Raw genomic sequence first — 19,276 nt, forward strand, 5'->3', positions numbered from 1 at the left:
GCAGGTGATTTATTTCATCCTAAATTTTTCCACAGGATGTAAGGCCATGGTGGTTGTCTGGATCAGGTCCTCTCTGGTCCTCCTCATCCCTACAACTGTATTTAAGTTACAAGGCCTGTCTCTGTGGGTTCGTAGGAAGAGAGGTAGTCACACTCCAGCTGCAGAAGTTCAAACAGCTCATTTCTGTAAAGCTTCTTGGATACTTTTGTTAATTCTTTCAGTGATTGTTTGAGGCAGCATACCATCAAACACATCCAGTCTCTTTGAGTAACTGTAATCTGAGGTCCTTATGTCAAGTTGTAAACCCCTTATGGTGCTATGAAACCTATCTAAGAAGACATGAGCTGTCCCCTCTTGTGTATTCAAAGAGGAACATAAAAATGGCCCAGAACTCAAGGCCAGGTAATAGCGCCTAACTAGTATAAAAAACGCTCATTCTTGCCGGGCGTTGGTGGCACACGCCTTTAATCCCAGCACTCGGGAGGCAGAGGCAGGCAGATCGCTGTGAGTTTGAGGCCAGCCTGGTCTCCAGAGCGAGTGCCAGGATACGCACCAAAGCTACACAGAGAAACCCTGGCTCGGAAAAGAAAAAAAAATGCTCATTCTCTCTTAGGAATGTCACCTGTTGAGACTTCACGAGCTGTGTTTTGGTCCACAGTGTCTTTCTCATGTGTGTACATACTAATGTATGTATATTTGTTCATGTATTTATACTTATGGAGACTAAGCATTATCGGAAAGCCATGAGCACTGTGTTTTGAGCCAGTCTGCACTGGAAGTCACCAATTCAACTAGTCTGGCTCATGAGGAATCCCCATGATGCACTTCTTTCTCTGTCCCCTACACTGGGATTATAAGTGTGTGTCATCATAGTATACATGGGTTAGGGGACACATGTGTACTCATGTCCTCATGCTTGTGAGGGGCAAGCCCTCTATGACTGAGCTATCTCTTGGTCGCTCGTTCCTCACTAAAATGTTTATGTCATTTTTGGTCTACTGAATGCGACATTTCTATAGCTATGCCATGTTCCCCTGTAGTTCCTGGCACGACAGTGCCCTCCAGGACTGTTGCTCTTACACCTTCCTAACCTCAGGCTTCTGGGTCCCTGGATCCCTAGGGGCAGCACTGTTTTAGGGCTTATCCCTTCCTTAGTCTGTCACTCATCTTTCTTACAAAGCTATTAGTTTTCTGAATTTTCTTTGGTACAGTATAAATTCTTAGTATGAAATAATTCTATATCCATTTCATATATAAATAATCATAGATGTGTGATCTTGGGTTCGAAATGTCTTCATTCTGTGCTACTATTTACTTTTGCTAGCCTACTCCTCATGAGAGCCTGAATGGATGCCTTCTGGGTCCCCAACACCCTGCTCTGATGTCATTCTGAACCTTGTACAATGACATAGTGGTGGGAGGCAGACACTAGATCAGTGGAGTAGGCTTAGTCTCTGTTTTCCAGTGTTTGGTAGGGATGCTGAATTTCACATATAGCACCAGAAGTTTCATGTGTTTGACAAAATTTGGGTATTTCCAACTTTTTGGCCAATGGACTTTTTACTCACTGTACCCCTATATTATTATATAATAGTGAAGTCCTGAACAAGTGAGGTATGCCTGGAGAACAAGGGCTCATATATGTGTCATATATTTTCAAGCTCCATCCATTTCACTGGCTGTGATTGCCAAGTAGGCCCAATTACCTTTGATAACTGGTCATCATGGGCCCTTTCACTCCAGTCTTGGTTACTAATATAAACTCCCAGATCACACATTATACCCTACACAGTTGCATATATATGTAGATTACAGAATGGTTTCCAAAGAGTGAAAGAGATGCCAGCATAGATTTACAGGGACCAGACGGAGGCAGAGACAGAGAGATGACAGACACACAGAGAGACTCAATTCAGGCATTAGATGGGCTGATCAAGAAGGTAGTGGAGAGCTGCAGGGTTGCAGGGTTGCCCAGCCTCCAGATTTTGTGGATGGTGAAGTGAGATGCAGGACCACAAGATCCAGCAGGAGAGATGCAGAACTCATTAGAATGGACCAGCAGATGAACTGTAGGAAACGGTTTGAAGTAGGAGGCATTAGCAATGCGGATGAAGCCTTGAAGATGCCCTGGAGTTCTCTGCCTGCTGGTTCCATGACACACTAACAACCAAAGGGCAGGTTGATGGAGTCCTGACTGTTGCAGTACTAGGTGTCCTCGTCAGGGGTCTGAGTGAGGGGGTCAGATACATTCTCAGGCCTGGTTCTCTGATAGGCATTTGTGCTCACTTCCTCCAACCTATTTTGATAACTGTGATAGGTGAAATATTTTTACTTTAGATTTAAGCTATTCATCAGACTAAGCTTTTTGGATGGTTTCTGGACAGGCATGTGTCTGTGTGCAAAGTGAGGTGTCATGTTGTCCAACCTCTTCATTGCACTCATTACAGAGCCAACTGCTGTAGGTAAAATGGAGTCACCCATGGTAAGGCCCTGTTTTGCACAGTGAGGAGTATCTTAGAGCCAGGCCCAGCTTCATGTCCACAAAGACAAAGCTATCAGAATGAGAAAGGAAAAGGAAAAAGGCCAGAAGAAATCCCTGACAGCAACAGGGTTGTTTTACTTAGATGCCCTGGTGAGTGAGGCTGTGAGGACCATCGCTTCCAGGGAAAAAAAGTGGTTGTTTCCCAGAAGGGAAGTTCATCCACTATTATGTCTAGAATTTCTTCCTGCTGACTGAGGGATCCTCTTTATGAAAACACTACAAGGCGTTTGTGAAACTTGTCTTGTACAACAGTACCTGATTATCTCCCTTAGAAATGTAATGTGATAAGCCTTTTCCAGGGAGATGCAAAACATACAGAGAGAGAGAGAGAGAGAGAGAGAGAGAGAGAGAGAGAGAGAGAGAGAGGAGAGAGGAGGGAGGGAGGGAGGGAAGGAAAGAGAGAGAGAGAGAGAGAGAGAGAGAGAGAGAGAGAGAGAAAGAGAGAGAGAGAGAGTTTTCTACAGTGTCAGTATCCAGAGGCATTTTGCCAGAGAAAGGTATTGTTATGGCTCATGGAAGTTCCTAAATGGAGGATCACAATAGGGACCCTGGTGTCAGAAGAAAGCTGGTAACACAAGACAACAAAGAAACATGTATCAATTCTTTTTTTATTTTTCTTCAAGTTTAATTTTAAAAATTGATGTCTCTGTGTGCATTGAGGTGCCCACTGAAGCCAGAAGGTGGTCTCGCCTCTCTTAGAGCTAGAGTTGCAGACTGTCTTGTGTTGCTTGCAATGAATGCTGAAAATTGAACTGTTCCTTTGGAGGAGCAGCAGGGGCTCTGCACCTCTCAGCTAACTCAGGCCCCTAACATGCATCATCCAAAGTGGCTCTTAGCATCATACACATCCCAGGATAGGGGTATCTGATCATGGGGTATCAGTGACCCCAAAGCCTCCAGATTATCCAAGGAGGGTGCCCCTCCTACTAGGTAGGTAGGACATTAAGTAGACAGGCCCAGGATGCAGAGTAGAGCCTCAAAAGGAATCAGGACAGTGGGATAATTAGTGAGTCACGTGGACGGTCAGGGCTTCCATAGTAGCAAGAGACCTTTGTCTCCCACAGCCTCCAAAGTTCCCTGTACAGTATTTTTTTTTAAATCCTTCCTGTGGAGGATGTGTCAGAAATTAGGTCTCCACTAATCTGCCACCTCAGCACATCTCCTGTCCCCATGGGTTATGTAAACCAAAGAACACACTGGACAGCAGAGGGAAGAGTGTTGAGTCACTTTAGTTTCTTCTCAGGTCAGAAGCCAAGGGCAGTTCAGGACTCTCTGTAGTCCCTGAGGCAGGAACCTCTGATTTTATGGGGCAGGTGCTCTGGGGTATGGACACCAGTTCTGTGATACTGCATACACCTTAATCAGGGTCAGAAGATTATTAGGTCAGGGGCCTAAGCAGGTCTCCCATTCATCAATGGAGTTTTTCATGAAGAGACAGATACAGTATGGATTCCCAATTTGGAAATATTTACTACCTGACTTTTATAGAAAAACTCATTTCTGCCTAAATGAACCCCATTATTGATGCTGCCTCCCCAGGAGTTGAACTAGATCAGTCTGGGGTGCAGGGCCGAAGCTTCCACATGCTCCTACTCCACCATTGCACTGTCCTCCATAGTGGAGGTGGTGCCCATTTCTCTTCTTTGGGTGGTGTGGCGAGAGGGGGGGGGGTTGCTGGAGAGCTTCTTCAGTTGGGGGTGTAAGTGTAGACAGCTAGTGAAGGAGGGGCTTAAATCTCTGTCTGAGTGGAGTAGTGAGGCAAGGCAGGGAAGGGAGGGGAGCTGTCGGGGGTTCAACAATAAACCAAGTGGGTGGGAGTAAATCTTTGTGTGGTGGCACAGGCCCTCAATTCCTGCAGTTAAGCAAAGTTGTGGTTCAAGGCCAGCTTGGGCTACATGGTGAGGTCAAGGCTAGCCTGGGCTACAGAGTAAACTCCTCCATCAAAAGACCAGAAGTCTGGGGGGAAGGGGTGGGAATATGTGGAGCAGCTGCTGGTACAGTACACTGAGAATTTTAGAAGGAAAGGACTCAAGACAATGACTGAGAGCTAGAATTGGTACAGAGTGAAGGGTTGGGGTGAGGGATAGAAGGAACCTGGACTCTTCTACAGAGTCTTGAGCTGAGGAAGCCCTGTGCTTCCACACTGCTTCTCTGATTTCCCCCTCCCAGTCTGATGCCCAGAACTCACTGGCTAGCCCAAAACACAGAAAACTCTGTGCCACGCTCCCCCATGTAGGATCCCAGAAACTCACCAGTTAGTCCTGAACACAGACAAACTGTTTGTCTCCAACCCCGTTAAACTGCCCCACCCTGTCCGGTTCCCATCAGATCCCTGGAACTCACCATCCAGCCCAGCACACAGACAGACAGACAGATAGACAGATAGACAGCAGGGAGGGAAGCAGGGTCAGCTGGCAGTAGATGAGCTTGCTGGCTGCAGGCAGCTCCATGGTTTCTCTCTAGACTGGGGCTCGATGTGACTGTTTGTAATGACAGGAAAGGCTCAGTCACTCTCTGCTCATAGCCCAGCACCAGGAAATACTGTGAAACTTAGACAGTGATATTGAGAGTATTTCTCCTCTTTGGTGTAGTCAAAACAAGTTCCTAGTTCTTGTTTGTCTAGATCCTTCAGATTCACCCCAGGGTCCCACCAGGCTGATCCCCACTCCCTGTGGGTTTCTATGTGGCTACTCTCTTGGTTCAAGTCATAGGGCTGGAGGGGGTGGCTAGGAGGTAAAATGGGCAGAGTAGGGGTGGAGACCAAGCAGGAGGAGCTCCAGGCTTCTTAATCCATGCCACCCAGATTCTCACTCACCAGTCAGGTCCTTGGGAACCCTCTGCAGCAAACCTGGACAGAAAGCCAAGAAAGGGCCATAGGCAGCTGCAACCAGAAAGGGAAGGAACCCTGGCCAAAGTGCACATGCATTTGTGGGGTTTCCTTGCTCCCTTCCCCCACCTTCGTGGTAGACACGCTCTCCTCCCAATCACTTGCCTCTTGCCTATGGCCTAGGGATCCTGTTCACTCCTCTCTGACTGTGGCAACCCATCTTCCTGCCCTTCCCTGCCCCCACCTCCTCTCTCTCCCTAACTTCATCTCTACCTCCAGGATCCTTATATTAGTCAGGATTCTCTAGAGTAACAGAACTTATAGACTGAATGTCTCTCTTATATAATGGAGATTTATTGGAATGACTTACAGGCTCCAGTCCAGCTAATCCAAAAATGGCTGGCTGTGAATGCAAAGTCCTAGAGTCCAGTACTTACTCAGTCACAAGGCTGGATGTCTCTGCTACTGGCCTTTATTGTGTGCTGGGATTCCGAGAAGCAGGCTGTAATGCCAGGGTAGGAAAGGATGTGCTGGTAAGGTGAGGAGAAGCCGGCAGAGAGCTAAAGCTTCCTTTGTCTATGTACTTATATAAGCGTCAGGGATAAGGTAGGTCCAGATGAAAGGTGTAACTTCTTGCTTCAAGATCTGACTTAAAGGCACGTGTCTTCCTGCGCCAGAGGTCCCGATGAGGAGTGATTCACCCACCCAAAACCAAGCAAAACATCTCATAGGTGTGCCATCCATTTCTGGATTGGAGTTCATTCCAGATGTAGTCTAGTGGACAACACATAGCACCACACCCTCATAGTCTTTTCTTTTTGTATGTCTTAGGAAAACATAGGAGGTTTGGTTCCCTGAAATCCAGATAGGATATCTCAGACAGGGGCTTACCTGCTAAGTCACCTGTCCTCTTGATCAGGAAGACTGCCCTAGTTACTTTTCCCCTTAGTTACTTTGTCTGCCTTAGTTACTTAGTTACATTTGCTGAGACGAAACACATGAACAAAGCATCTTAAAAAACAAGGCATCTAATTAGGCTCCTGCTTCCATAATGGCAGAGCCTAGCAGGGCAGCAGAAACAGCAGAGGTCACATCTAAATCCTGGAGTAGGAGGCTGGGAATGGATCTTTAGAAATCTCAAAGGCCTCCTCCAGTGACAAACCTCCATCTCCCAATCCTTCCCAAATAGTTCCTCCAATTAGGGACCTAGTGTTCTAACCTCTGAGGCTATGGGGTCCATTTTCATTCAAACACAGAGATTTGGGGAGATCTTGGGGGGTTGGACTCTAAGCAGCATATTTACAGCCTCTTATTTTTAATTTTATAATTTTTTAAATTTTGGAAACCATCATATTTTACATATCAATCCTCCCATTCCCTGTCCCTCCCATCCTCCCATGCCCCACACTGACCCCCTACCCACTACCCCCTACCCTCCACCCACTCCATAAGGATAGTGAGGCCCTTCATGGGGGACCATCAAAGTCCTTCACATCATTTGCAGGAGGGCCTAGGACCTCTTTCTTGTGTCTGGGTGGCAATAGTATCCCTCCATAGGGAATGGGCTCCCAAAATCCATTTGTGCAATAGGGATAAAGACTGGCTCCACTGTTAGAGGTCCCATAGACTGCCAGGCCTCCTAGCTGGCACCCACAGTCTGAGGGCTTATTTTGGTCCGATGCTGGTTCTCCAGCTTTATGACTACGGTCTCTCTGCTCTCACTAGTCAGGTCAGCAGTGTTCGGGTTTCTCCAGCAGGGTCTTAGCTCATTTGCTCATCCCTGCTTCCTCTCCACAGCTGGATTCCAGGAGTATGGCTCAGTGTTTAGCTGTGGATGCCTCCTTCTAAGGGTCTACGAATGGCATCCAAGGTAGCCATCTATATCATCTAGGTAAGGGCATCAAAGGCAGCCTCTCCTTCACTGCCTAGATTCTTAGTTGGGGTCATCCCTGTGGATTCCCGAACGTTTCTCCAGTGCCAGACCTCTTTCCAAACTTATTCTGGCTCCCTCTATCAAGGCATCTCCTTTCTTCACCTCCTCTATTCCTCCCTGCTCAGTCCACCTGATCCCTCCTTTCTCCTCCCCTCCCCCTCTCATCCACTCCCCTTCCCACCTCCTTTCTCTCTCCCACCCACCATGCTCCCAATTTGCTCAGGGGTTTTTGTCCTCCTCCCCTTCTTAGGGGACCATGTGTTCTTCTCTTGGAGTCCTCCTTGTTTCCTAGTTTCTCTGGAGGTATGGATTGTAGGCTGGTAGTCCTTTCCTCTATGTTTAAATATCCATATATGAGTGAGTACATATCCTGCTTGTCTTTCTGTGATTGGGTTACTTCACTCAGGATGTTTTCTTCCAGTTCCATCCATTTGCCTGCAGATTTCAAGATTTCATTGTGATGTGTGTGTGTACATGTATGTGATGTTTTCATGTAAGTTATAGAATGGCCATAGAAGGATAAGGAATCCACACATGGAAGCCTCACTAAGGTTAGAGGTAGAGAGTTGGTTCAGATGCAGTTGGCCAGACAATATAGTAAGGAGCCAGCTGGAGAGCTGGGGACTAACAGGGCTTAGCCAGGTTTAGTATTGAATGGAAATGCAGGGGGTGAAGTGCAGGACCATGGGAAGGGGGAAGAGGGGAGGAGCGACAGAGTTAGATGGATACACATCATGGTTAGGAATTGAAGCATGTGCTAACCCTGAGCTTGTTGGTCTCTTGATACAGACATGGGAGTCTGTTGTGAGGTTAGTGGTGGGCATCACCATTGTTGTGCTAGGCTGTGTTGTGAAATATTATTTCAATAATGTATAGATGTGTTGCATTTGTTTATGCCGCAGAATATTACTTTAACTATGTGAATTGTGTTACACTTATTTCTGCTGCCTTTTTAAGGTTGTATAGATGTGTTACATTTGTTTCTGCTCCATTGTTAAATTACTTAAATATGTGTTGCTGTTTCACCTTGCCTGCATAAGGCAACTGACTGGTCTAAGAAAAAAGCTGAATGGCTAATAGCTTGGGCAAAGAGGGAAAGGCAGGATGGTGGGCAGAGAGAATAACTAAGAGAAGAAATTTAGGCTCAGAGAAGAGGAGACAAGAGAAGGGGGAGAGAGAGAGAGACTCACCCCGGGTAAGACCCAGGCAGCTGCCAGCAAGGCACAATGGAAACAGCAGGAAAGTAAGATATATAAAGACACAAAAAATAAAGGTAAAAATCACTAAGGCAATACACAGATGAAGAGAAACAAGTTAACTTAAATGATGAGTTAGTAACAAATGAGCATATAATAAGGCTTAGCATTCATAGCTAATAATAAGTCTCCATGTCATGATTTGGCAACTGGTTGGTGTCCACGCCCACAAATGTGTGTTAGATGTGTGCTCTTCTTGTGGGTCCAGGTGAGGGTGTTGTTCCTAGATCAGGTTGTGATATTTGATAATTTCTCAGGTCTGATTTTTCAGATGTTGTCTTATTTAGGGTTTCTATTACTGCAATGAAACACCATGACAAAAGGAAGCTATGGAAAAAAGAGTTTATTTGGTTTACACATCCATGTTGTATCCATCACTGAAGGAAACTAGGACAGACACTCAAGCAGGGCAGGAACCTGGAAGACAGAGCTGATGCACGGGCCATAGAGGGTGCTGCTTTCTGACTTGTTCCCCATGTCTTGTTCTGTTGCTTTCTTATAGAGCCTGGGACCATCATCCCAGTGATGGCACCAAACACAGTGTATTGGGCCTCTGCTGTCAACGACTAATTAAGAAAATGCCCTACAGCTGGGTCATAGTGATACATTTTTCTCAACTGTGGTTCCCTCCTTTCAGATAGCTCTAGCTTGTGTCAAGTTGACATAAAATATCCAGCACAGTTGATTTAGAAATGTCCCCATTCTCATGTGTCTAATTGATTTTTGATATGTCTATAAATGATGTCTTTCACTTTTAGGAATAAGGCATGTATCTGACTTTGCCTTATGGGTGGTGCTAGACAGAAGGCATGTCTGTGTGTACAGGTGATGCCCAGGCATCAACTTGTTGCTTGTATAATGGAGCCACCTTGGGGATGACCCAGCCTGAACACCATCATTTTACACAACAAGGAGTAACCTAGAGCAGGGAATAGCCTGATCTCCTCATGGCCATACTCTAAGAATGAGAAAGGGACCAGGAATAAAGCGAGATGTAGTCACTGGTGACAATGACCTGTTGCATCTTGATGAAGTGATAGAGGAGGCCTGGAGACAGTCAACTTAAACATTTAAATATTTCACAGATGTCAGAGTGAAATGGCAGATTCCCATCATCATCAGATGTTTTTCTTTTCTGGCTGTGATGCAGAAGAGGAGTAGCAGAGGCAGCTGTGGACAATGATTGTAGATCAGACTACAGATGAGGAAGCTGAGGAGTATTGTGGGGAAGCACCTGGTAATGGAAAGGGGGTGTCAGTTACAGTGGCACCTGAACATCTGCAGCCTGCTCTGATTCATTTCATATAGGTGATCTCCCCACGTCACAGACCGTGCAGCTCAGCTTTCCAGTGTTGCCTCTCTCTCTCTCTCTCTCTCTCTCTCTCTCTCTCTCTCTCTCTCTCTGTCTCTCTCTTTGTGTGTGTGTGTGTGTGTGTGTGTGTGTGTGTGTGTGTGTGTGTGTGTGTGTGTGTGTGTGTGTGTGTGTGTGTGTGTGTGTGTGTGTGTGTGTGTGTGTGTGTGTATTTACTTCAAACCTTTCTGCCATTTTTTCCTTCAGGTGAAAATGAGGTTTTGACATATATTTAAAAGAGACTGAATAAAATCAAAACAGGTGAAAGGTCAGCCAAACATCTCTATTTCTGGTGCAGTTGGTCTTTTATTTTACTTTTAGTGTGTCTTTGTTTTTTTTTTTTTTTTTGAGACAAGGTTTTGCTTTGTGGGCCAAGCTTGCTTAGAACTTCCCGTGTTCCACAGTGTCTTCCCTGTTTCTCAAGTGTTGTGATTACAAGTGTGTGCAACCCTACCCAGAGTTCACGGTTTTTTTTTAAAAAAAAAACTTCTTTAATACTTCCCTAGCAGGGGAGACCTCATGATCATGTTGGTGGTATCCCCAGGGCAAGGTTCACCCATTGCACTAGCATTGTGCTGACCCCTGGGAGTTCCCCCAAAATGGGAAACTGGACTGAAAAATGCATGGTTCAAACTCTCTCCTAGGGCATAAATTTAAAAAAAAAAACAAACAGTATCTTGAAATAATTATACCTCCTCAAAAAACTAAAAGAGTAAAATAAAATGCAGAGTTTTGTATTACCTAATATTAGATAGAAATCTTTTTTACTAAGCATGCTTATAGGTCAGTTTTGAAATAATAATAGAAAATCACACTTTGTGTGCTCTCTCTACACTGCATATGGCAAAACCTAATGGTATTGTGAGGAGAATGAGTTTCATTTTCCTTTTGTAAACAATTTTTTTCAATTCCAAAGTACACTAAGATTAGCACTAAAGCTTTATATGCACTGAAGTCTAGCAAAGTAATCGGTCAAATTAGATAGGTTCTTTTCTTAATTTCTATTTACTTTTCTTTTCTTTTTTTTCTGATGGCTGTTTGCTTCATCAGGATCTCACCATGCAGTTCAAGCTGGCCTTGAACTTGTTGATCCTTTTGCCTTAGCCTCCTCAGTGCTGGAATTATAGGTATGTACTGAGGTGCCACCTCTTAAATAAACTTTGTCTATTCTGTTTTTGTCTTAAAGACTATCATAAACCTATAGCTACTAATGTGTGGAGTATGACAGAGGCATAATATTTGGTACCATTCTCCAATAAACTTTTTATCAAGATTTAAACTTCTGTATAATAATCATGATGATGATAAATGATAATAATAAGTTCTCATTTTCTTTCTTTGAGATTAAGACAGCTGTGGACAATGATTGTAGATCAGACTACAGATGAGGAAGCTGAGGAGTATTGTGGAGAAGCACCTGGTAATGGAAAGGGGGTGTCAGTTACAGTGGCACCTGCTCCTCCTTGTAGCTTCTACTGGCTTCAAACTCAGTACATAATCAAAGATAGCCTTTTATTCCTGATCCTCCTGGCTCCTATTCCCAAGTCCTGGGATCCTAGCAGAAAGTGAAAACAAATTGCACTAATAGCATTTTGTCTAAACCATATGGTATTACCATGGAAAATCAGAGCAAGAAACAGAGTCTTGTAGGTCTTTAATTGATAACCATCAGACATAAATAAATTCTAAGTTCTAAGTTGTCTACATTCTGAAAAGTTTCTATATGATCCCTCCTCTAGTCTGTACTCCTGCTGTTCACACATCCATGTTCTTAGTTAAAGAAAACTGAACTTTGAGTGTTTGAGAACAAAATAGGGAAACAGAGTTAAATGATGACATTGCCAAGCATCTTGGGCATCTTTCTGATGAAGAGAACTGTGGAACAGTGTCCCTCTGGGCACCCTGATGTGTCATAGCACACCACAACCTGTGCCAACTCCTTGTCCTTGGGTCAATGAAATGGCTCTGTGACTAAAGAGCTTATGGTACAGACATGATAACCTGAGCTGAATCTCTGGAACATCAAATGCAGTTGGAAGAGTTGACTCCACAAATTCTTCTTCTTTTGCAAGAAGCAGTTGCAATGCCCGGGCACACACTGGGACAGGATTTCATGCTATCTATATGGGTCACTTCCTGAGTCTAAGATGTTATGAGCCTCACCAGGTGCCAATAGCCTGCTTATTCCTCACCTCCTGAAGTGTTTAACTTCTTCACAATCATGAGGACACCAATAATGACTGGGTTAATGATGCTTCAGATGATAAATCTTTCCTTATATGGAATCTGAGTGGTAGCTGGAAGCTGTGTAGCATCTTGAGGTTGTGATTCTGATCTTGGGGCAGCACTTTTCCATTTCTGTCTACAGTTGTATCTCATTGCATCCTTTCTGCTAGTCAGCTGCAATACATGCTAGTCTCCATGATAATGTATATGTCCCTTTAAGATGTTGCTTGTGTCCTGGTATTTAGTGAGTCAACACAGTCAGCTTGAGGTTTCTGCATGTTGGTATCAACCATATACGAAAGAGTTTGATTACAGAGACGAATCCGCTAAAGCACTCAGAATACATTCCTGTCTCACTTTCTCTTTAAATAAAAATGCCAGTAGCCACTCAACTGCATGCTCATGGAGGGAAGTAAGACAGAAAGAGTAAAATTGGGAGTCCTAATGATTGTGTGAAAACAACTTTACATGGAGTGAGTCCATGTTAAGTGTCATGGTGGAGGCACATGCAAGTGAGGCACTTGGGAGCTTGTGTCATTCACTTCCTGGTGTCTGAGCAGATGATATTGTATGGAACTGGCAGCCAGACTGTTAAAAGACAGTGTTGGATGGATGGGAAGATGGTTCAGTGGGTAAGACCCAGCAAAAGACTGGAATTTACAGCCCTGATACCCACTGGGACACCTGTCACAAGTCCTTAGCAAACTAACCCTACCAAGAACCAGAGTGAGAACCCAGCTTCTTCCTTACCTCCTTGGGGATGACATTTCATCTTCACATACTTGCAAATGCAAATGGTAATAAGTAGGATGATGATGATGGATACTGCAATGATTGTAGTTGTATCGTTAATGGGCAACTGCCTGGATGGTGGAGGCTGGGTGGTGTTCATGGTAGATGGAAGCTGCGTGGCAGATGTAACCTCTGTGATATTTGGGGTCCTTGATATTGGCCCTTTAAAAAATCAGGAAAATTCTGAATAAAGCTACAAATACACCTCCATCAGCATTTTTGCTCCCCAGACAACCTGAGGAACTCATGTATAATAACTATTTTACAATTCCTGAGTAGAGAGAGGAGTTGTGTGAATGATGTCCTTGCAGAGTTTATTTCATTACCAAAGAAAGCAAATGTCTATTAAACCACCAAACAAAGTGGCATATTTACTATGGCGAGAACTTTCTGGATGTTCTCTCAATTGCTGGTGTTTAATTGTGCCAGAGAAAGACAAAGAAGCTTTTCAAAGTGACGTGAACCTGGTTGAAGGTAGCTCTAAGTGAGGAAGAAAAGGCTGGAAGTTTACAGTGATGCACACAGACTTGGATCCCTTAGCAGGCCATGTAGTGCCTGGGCCATTGGCTAAATGGGAAAGAGAAACATTAAGAGGTGAGGTAGGAAAGAGATCCTTGTGGCTATCAGTGGCTCCAAAGACAGGAAGACCACCAAAAAAATCACTCAATCAAATCTTCCGTTATGCACACATGCCGACATAAATATAGACAAGTCGCCAGATTTTCAAGAGAATTTTCCTGCCTTTCCCACCCTGTGGAGGTTTCCTTGTGATAATCTACCTAACTACTTACCTGGTGTTTCCTTCTTGTGCTTTAAGATTTCCTTGAGGCAGTGATCAGAATCTCCCATAGAGAGCGTTGCTAGATCTTGTGCTAGCTCTGCATTATTCTCCCATTGCTCTAGGATACCTGTGGCATTATAGTTAATCACTTCCCATTTCTTGTTGTTTTGATTATAGCGAATAAAGCAGAAGGAATACTTTTCATCAATGGTGAAGTTCCAGGAAGCATCAATGAGTTGTCCTGGTTTGTATTGAGATACCATGGTGCCCTGCAAGTTGTGATAATCTGCGAATGACATACAAAACCGTCATCTCCCTTTATAGAGCCATCACTCCTTCATTGGTCAAGCCTTCCTCTGCACCCTCAGTACCTATGTTCTTCCCTCCCTGGCTTGTCATTTTTTACCCACTGGGTACCAAGTCCTTCCAGCCTGGAACAGGATTCAGCTCTTTCATGCAAATACAACCACAGCCCCTTCCCACATGGGCTCTGCCCTTCCTGTCTCTTATTGATACCCTCTGTCTTTACAGCCTGTCCCATACTCACCCCTGGTCAGGACTGCCTCTTTTTCCATGTGAAGCAGCAGAGTCCTCAACTCTTCTCCAATGTCCTTTAGTTTTGGGTACAAATCTGCACACCCCTTAGTAGCATTTACCTCCTTTCCTTGGTTACTATACTGAAGGAAAGGCACTCCATCCACTGAGCACTGTCCTTCACACCAGTGCTCTCCAGCTTTGGGGTGAGACCTGACAATGAAGTTGCAGCTAAGAGAGTGTGTATCTGTGAGAGAGACATGAATATGAGTTAAAGGTAGTTTCTACTGTGAGACCAAGATTCATTCTCACTGGCAAAAGTGCAGGAAATCAAAACCTCTAGTCAAGATGTCTGGACCTTTATTTCTTTTCTTTTCTTTTTTTTTTTTGTTTTTTTGAGACAGGTTTTCTCTGTGGCTTTGGATGCTGTCCTGGAACTAGCTCTTGTAGGCCAGGCTTGTCTGGAATTCACAGAGATCCACCGCCTCCCGAGTGCTGGGATTAAAGGCATGTGCCACCAATGCCAGGCCCCTGAACCCTTATTTCTGCGCCATCTTTGACTGTCTTAGGGTGTCACCAGGAAGATTTATCTCACAAGTACTTATAGTGACTTTTATCAATTGTTGAACAATAAAATACATCAGATAGTATCTGTGCTCCTGAAATGAAACTATTGAACACACAAGGAAAGGAGGAATGTAGAACACGTGGTGAACTCTGCATGGAGCCTGGGTGTTCAGGAGACGATCCTGGAGTAATGCTGCAACTTGTCATGAAAGGGGAGCTGCCACCTGTGAGCAAAGTCCTCACCCATGTCACCATGTCCCCGTGTCCCCACTGGGCCCTTCACACAACAGTGTTGGGCTTCAGATCTCAGGTTCTCCCACGTCAAACAGCAACCCTGACTCATTCTCAGGAAGACATCTCAGTCTTTGATCAGCTTGAAGCTGTGATCTCTCTCCCATTCCTCAGGCAGGTGTCTCCTAGCACACCTATGGCCCCTGGTCTCATTGACTTTCTCTAATAGCAGCAAAAGACACAACATCCTAGAGCTGTTCTGTTCAGCAGACTGTGCCAACAAGCAGGCAGGACCTCATGAGGATGCACACAGTGTCTCCTCTGGATGACACTGAAATCTTAAATAAATAACAATTTTAAAGAACTTTCAACAAGTTTGCAATGTAATTACACTAAAAAAATGCAAAACATATGTTTTAAAAATAACAACCTCTTTCCCTTTTCCTTCCCCAAATATCCTGCTATGAGCTGGACTCCTTTCCTGTCTCCTCTCACCAGCGTCCTCTTCCCTCCTTCTCTCTGCTTCCTCTAGCACTTGTTTCTTCCTATCTCCATCTTTCCCCCACACTCTGCTTTCCCCTTCCTGCCTCTCCTATGGCTTGCATTTGTTCTTGTATGGCTGGGATTCTTTCTCACTCAGGACACTCTTCTGGAAGATTTGGTGGACATGAACTTGAGTCCTCTGGAGCAGAGAACTAGCTTGACCTAAAAGTCACAAACTTGGCCCTTGGTGGATCACATAGAATAAGCATCAGTTATCTGTATTAAAAATCCACTTAGACGTATAATTTAAGGAAACTATTCTGCTAAAGCAGGAACAGGGAATTATGAAGGTGATTCAAAGAAATCATCCTGATATAGTAGCTTCCAAATATGCATCAATAAATAAGAATAATATAACAATAATAATAAATGTCTTAGAAGCAAGTATTTATACCCAGTCCTCCAGATTTTAGTAAGAAAAACATTTTTATACCCTCTTATAAATGTGTCACTGTAGTATTGATTAGATAAGGTCTCTAAGAGGCTTGGTACTCTCCAAGTCGGCTAGACAGGCTTGCCACTGACCCCAGGGTTCCCCTGCCTCTGCCTTAATACTGACAATAAAAGCACATAGCACTATGCCTGGCACCATTACAGGAATTCCAGGGATAAACCCTGAGTCCTCCAACCCTTTAGCACTCAGCTATCTCCTTATGCTTTTGACACAGGACTGTCAAAAGTATTGAGCAAACATGCAGGATTTTCTGGAGACAGTGCCCATGTGCTCCAGGAGTGGCTTGCAGGAACCTGGCCAGAGGCTGGTCCATGCTGCTCTGTGGGATGCTGGGGCATCCTGTTGAGAAGTACAGTGAGAATGACCAGGGAGAACACACAAGCATTTCTGGAAGCTCAGGGATGCTGATGGCTCAAGACAATGGGTTATTATAGGAAACTATTTCTAACTGGGAATCCAAGCAGCATGATACAGAAAAATACCATCAGGAGAAGTTGTCAGGAGGCAGGAACACGAAGGACAGTGGTCTATTGATGAGTAAAAGGAACCCATCTTGTAACCTAACCCCTTATATGGGTCATGGCTAACAGGACACAAAAATACTTAAATATAGCTAGATCCTTAGCAAATCTAGATGTGACTGGGTTTTAATAATCAAAGACAAATCAGGATTAGAAAGCTGAAAGGTGTTATCCTATGAAAACCTCAGGCTATAATGATATTTTGTTTATGATCTAACAAATAAAGCTTGCCTGAAGATTGGAGTACAAAGCTAGCCACACTAGTTAGCCATTGGGTGTAGGCAGTGATGGCACAAACTTTAATCCCAGCAGCCATAGTAAGTAGCCATAGAAGCTGGAAAATAGTGGATGGATCATGCCTTTAATCCCAGTCCTTAGGAGGCAGAGGCAGGCAGGATCCCTGAGTTTGAGGCCATCGTGGTCTACACAGCAAGTTCCAGGACAGCCAGAATACACATAAGAACCTTGTCTGGAAAAAACAGACACACAGACACCACACACACACACACACACACACACACACACACACACACACACACGGGGATGTCATGTGCCCATTGTGTAAAACTGAACCATTGGGGCTGGAGAGGTGGAGCAGCAGTTAAGGGAACTTGTTGCTCTTGCAGAGGATCCAGGTTTGATTCTCAGCAACCACTGCTGTGGAATGCTCTTTCTGTAGGCTGTGAATATGTGTTGCTTTCATTGGTTGTTAAATAAAGCTGATTTGGCCTATTTCCAGGGAGAATAAGGCTGTGTGGGGAATCTAAATGGAGATACAGGGAGAAGGAAGGCAGAGTTGGGCATTTGCCAGCAGTCTCCCAAGGAGCAAGATGTCAAAACATCAGTAATCCAGATTTTTAAAAATTAATTAATTTAAATGTAAGAGCTAGCTAGTAACAATCCTGAGCCATCCCCAAACATTTATAACTAATTTAATCCTCTGATTGGATATTCAAAGACTGGAGCACAAAAGAGAAGCCTCCATTTACAAACCACACATGGTGACTCACTGTGGCCTGTAACTCCATGTCCAGGAGATCTGGTGCCCTCTTTTGACCTCTGAGGGCATCAGGCACTTATTGGTGCACATACATACATGCAACCAAAACATAAATCTTTAAAAAAAATTAAAACTGGACCACCTCAAAGACAGACCCAGACTGTCTTCCCAGGAGGACAGATCAGGTCCCATCAAGAGCCACCATTCAGTCCCCCACAAGTACAGTCATTCTTTCTGTTTTTCTGTGGTTGAGCAAGTTTCTTCCTGCCCAAATATTTGGCCGGAATGTCCATATAAAACCTGACAAAAGCTTTAAAAGGGTTTTGAACACACATAAACGAAGACACACTTGGCTTCCTAGTCTCAAGGTCTCAGGAGGGCTGTGGTGGCCCTTAGGTCGGAGCATTGGTACAGGTAAGATTTCTAGGGGCCGGCTGCTCTGCTTCTCTAATCTTTCATCCTTCAGCTCCTGAGAGCTGACTCCGAGTTTTTATTAAGAACGATTAGGATTCCTGCTACAAATCACTTGGCTTGGGCAGGAGTCAGGCCCAAGCACCTGGCCCAGAGAAAATGCACTGCATATCAGTGTGGTCCTGGCAAAAGAATTGACGTGTGTCCTTGGGCCATTAGAAGCCTCAGGCAGGCATCATGAATTTAAAGGACAAGCCTAGGAGCTTCCTGTGAGGAAAATGGGACCTTCCTGACTCAGTAGTCCAGTGTCCCCTCCCTCTCCCCTAGTTAAATCCCAGTATCTCACCAGCCAGTATCTTGGTCCCCAGGTAGCTCAGCAGAACCAAAAGGCTAAGATTCTGACTGCTTCGGGTGGCTCCGGCCTTTGCCATGTTTCCTTTCCCGAGACCGGCTACACACAGACTTGACTGGAGCTGTGGAGAGAATCGGGGAGTCCTCAGTACAACCTTGCAGAGGACCCCAAGCAGAGATTAGCAAGGTCCCAGGCACTTGAGCTGTTAATTCAGTCCTTTCCCTGCTCCAGCCATGCAGGTTCCTAGTACCATTTTTTCCTGACTCTCTTCAGGGATTGCTCAAGTCAGTGCTGCTCAGGTTCTCTCTCCCTCAAAACTGCGATGCCACTCACAGGGCATGTGCCACTATGAAATGAGCAGTGTGGGGACTGCAATTGTGGTCTCCCAGTAGTTTCCAGCTCACTGGATGAGTACCTGGCCCCCAAATTATTCCCCTTCTTATTCTCTCAACGATCTTGCTTTGTTCCACTGGTGCAGCTCGGACCGCATTGCCAACAAGCCACCAACCCACCACGGACCACACCATAAACTACTGCAGACCGACTCCTGCCCTGCTGCAACCGCCCCTGTGTAGATGCCTACAAGGCGCCTACATGCCACCAACAGGCCACTGACAGCTGCCCCTCCTCGGACCCGACCCATTGGTCTCTGATCCCTAACATTGGCCCTCTCTGGTCCTTTGCCTGCAAATAAGCGCCGCCCGGCCCCTGCCCTTCTGTCCCCTACTCTCCAGGTACTCCCTGCTAGTAACGAAGCCTGTTCCCGGTCTGTCAGCCAGTCCACCTGTCTCCTGGTCACGGCTCCGTTGCCCGCTAGTAAACAATGCATGCTCCTCCTTACGTCCATCCACTGCTTGCCAGTCCGCTGGCCTGCTAATAGTAAGCACTGCCGGATCCCAGCCCACGCCCCTCTGTACCCTGATCGCCAACTCCTCCCCCTCTAGTAAGCGCTGCC

The 19,276-nt window shown here is 45.1% G+C and overlaps 1 protein-coding gene and 1 pseudogene across 1 annotated transcript; one reads left to right on the forward strand and one right to left on the reverse strand.

Moving 5' to 3' along the window:
- Positions 1–5,349: 5,349 nt before the first annotated feature.
- Positions 5,350–18,400, reverse strand: LOC113834234 (retinoic acid early transcript 1E-like). The gene is made up of 4 exons (XM_035438766.1): positions 18,316–18,400; positions 14,256–14,489; positions 13,719–13,994; positions 5,350–5,390 (listed from the first exon to the last, which is right to left on the reverse strand). Exons 1-4 carry the CDS (start codon positions 18,398–18,400, stop codon positions 5,350–5,352), a joined length of 636 nt encoding a protein of 211 aa, XP_035294657.1.
- On the forward strand, positions 10,404–10,539 carry LOC113834263 (annotated as a pseudogene).
- Positions 18,401–19,276: the final 876 nt, after the last annotated feature.

Source organism: Cricetulus griseus, chromosome 2, assembly GCF_003668045.3.
Source record: "Cricetulus griseus strain 17A/GY chromosome 2, alternate assembly CriGri-PICRH-1.0, whole genome shotgun sequence".
Taxonomy (NCBI): domain Eukaryota; kingdom Metazoa; phylum Chordata; class Mammalia; order Rodentia; family Cricetidae; genus Cricetulus; species Cricetulus griseus.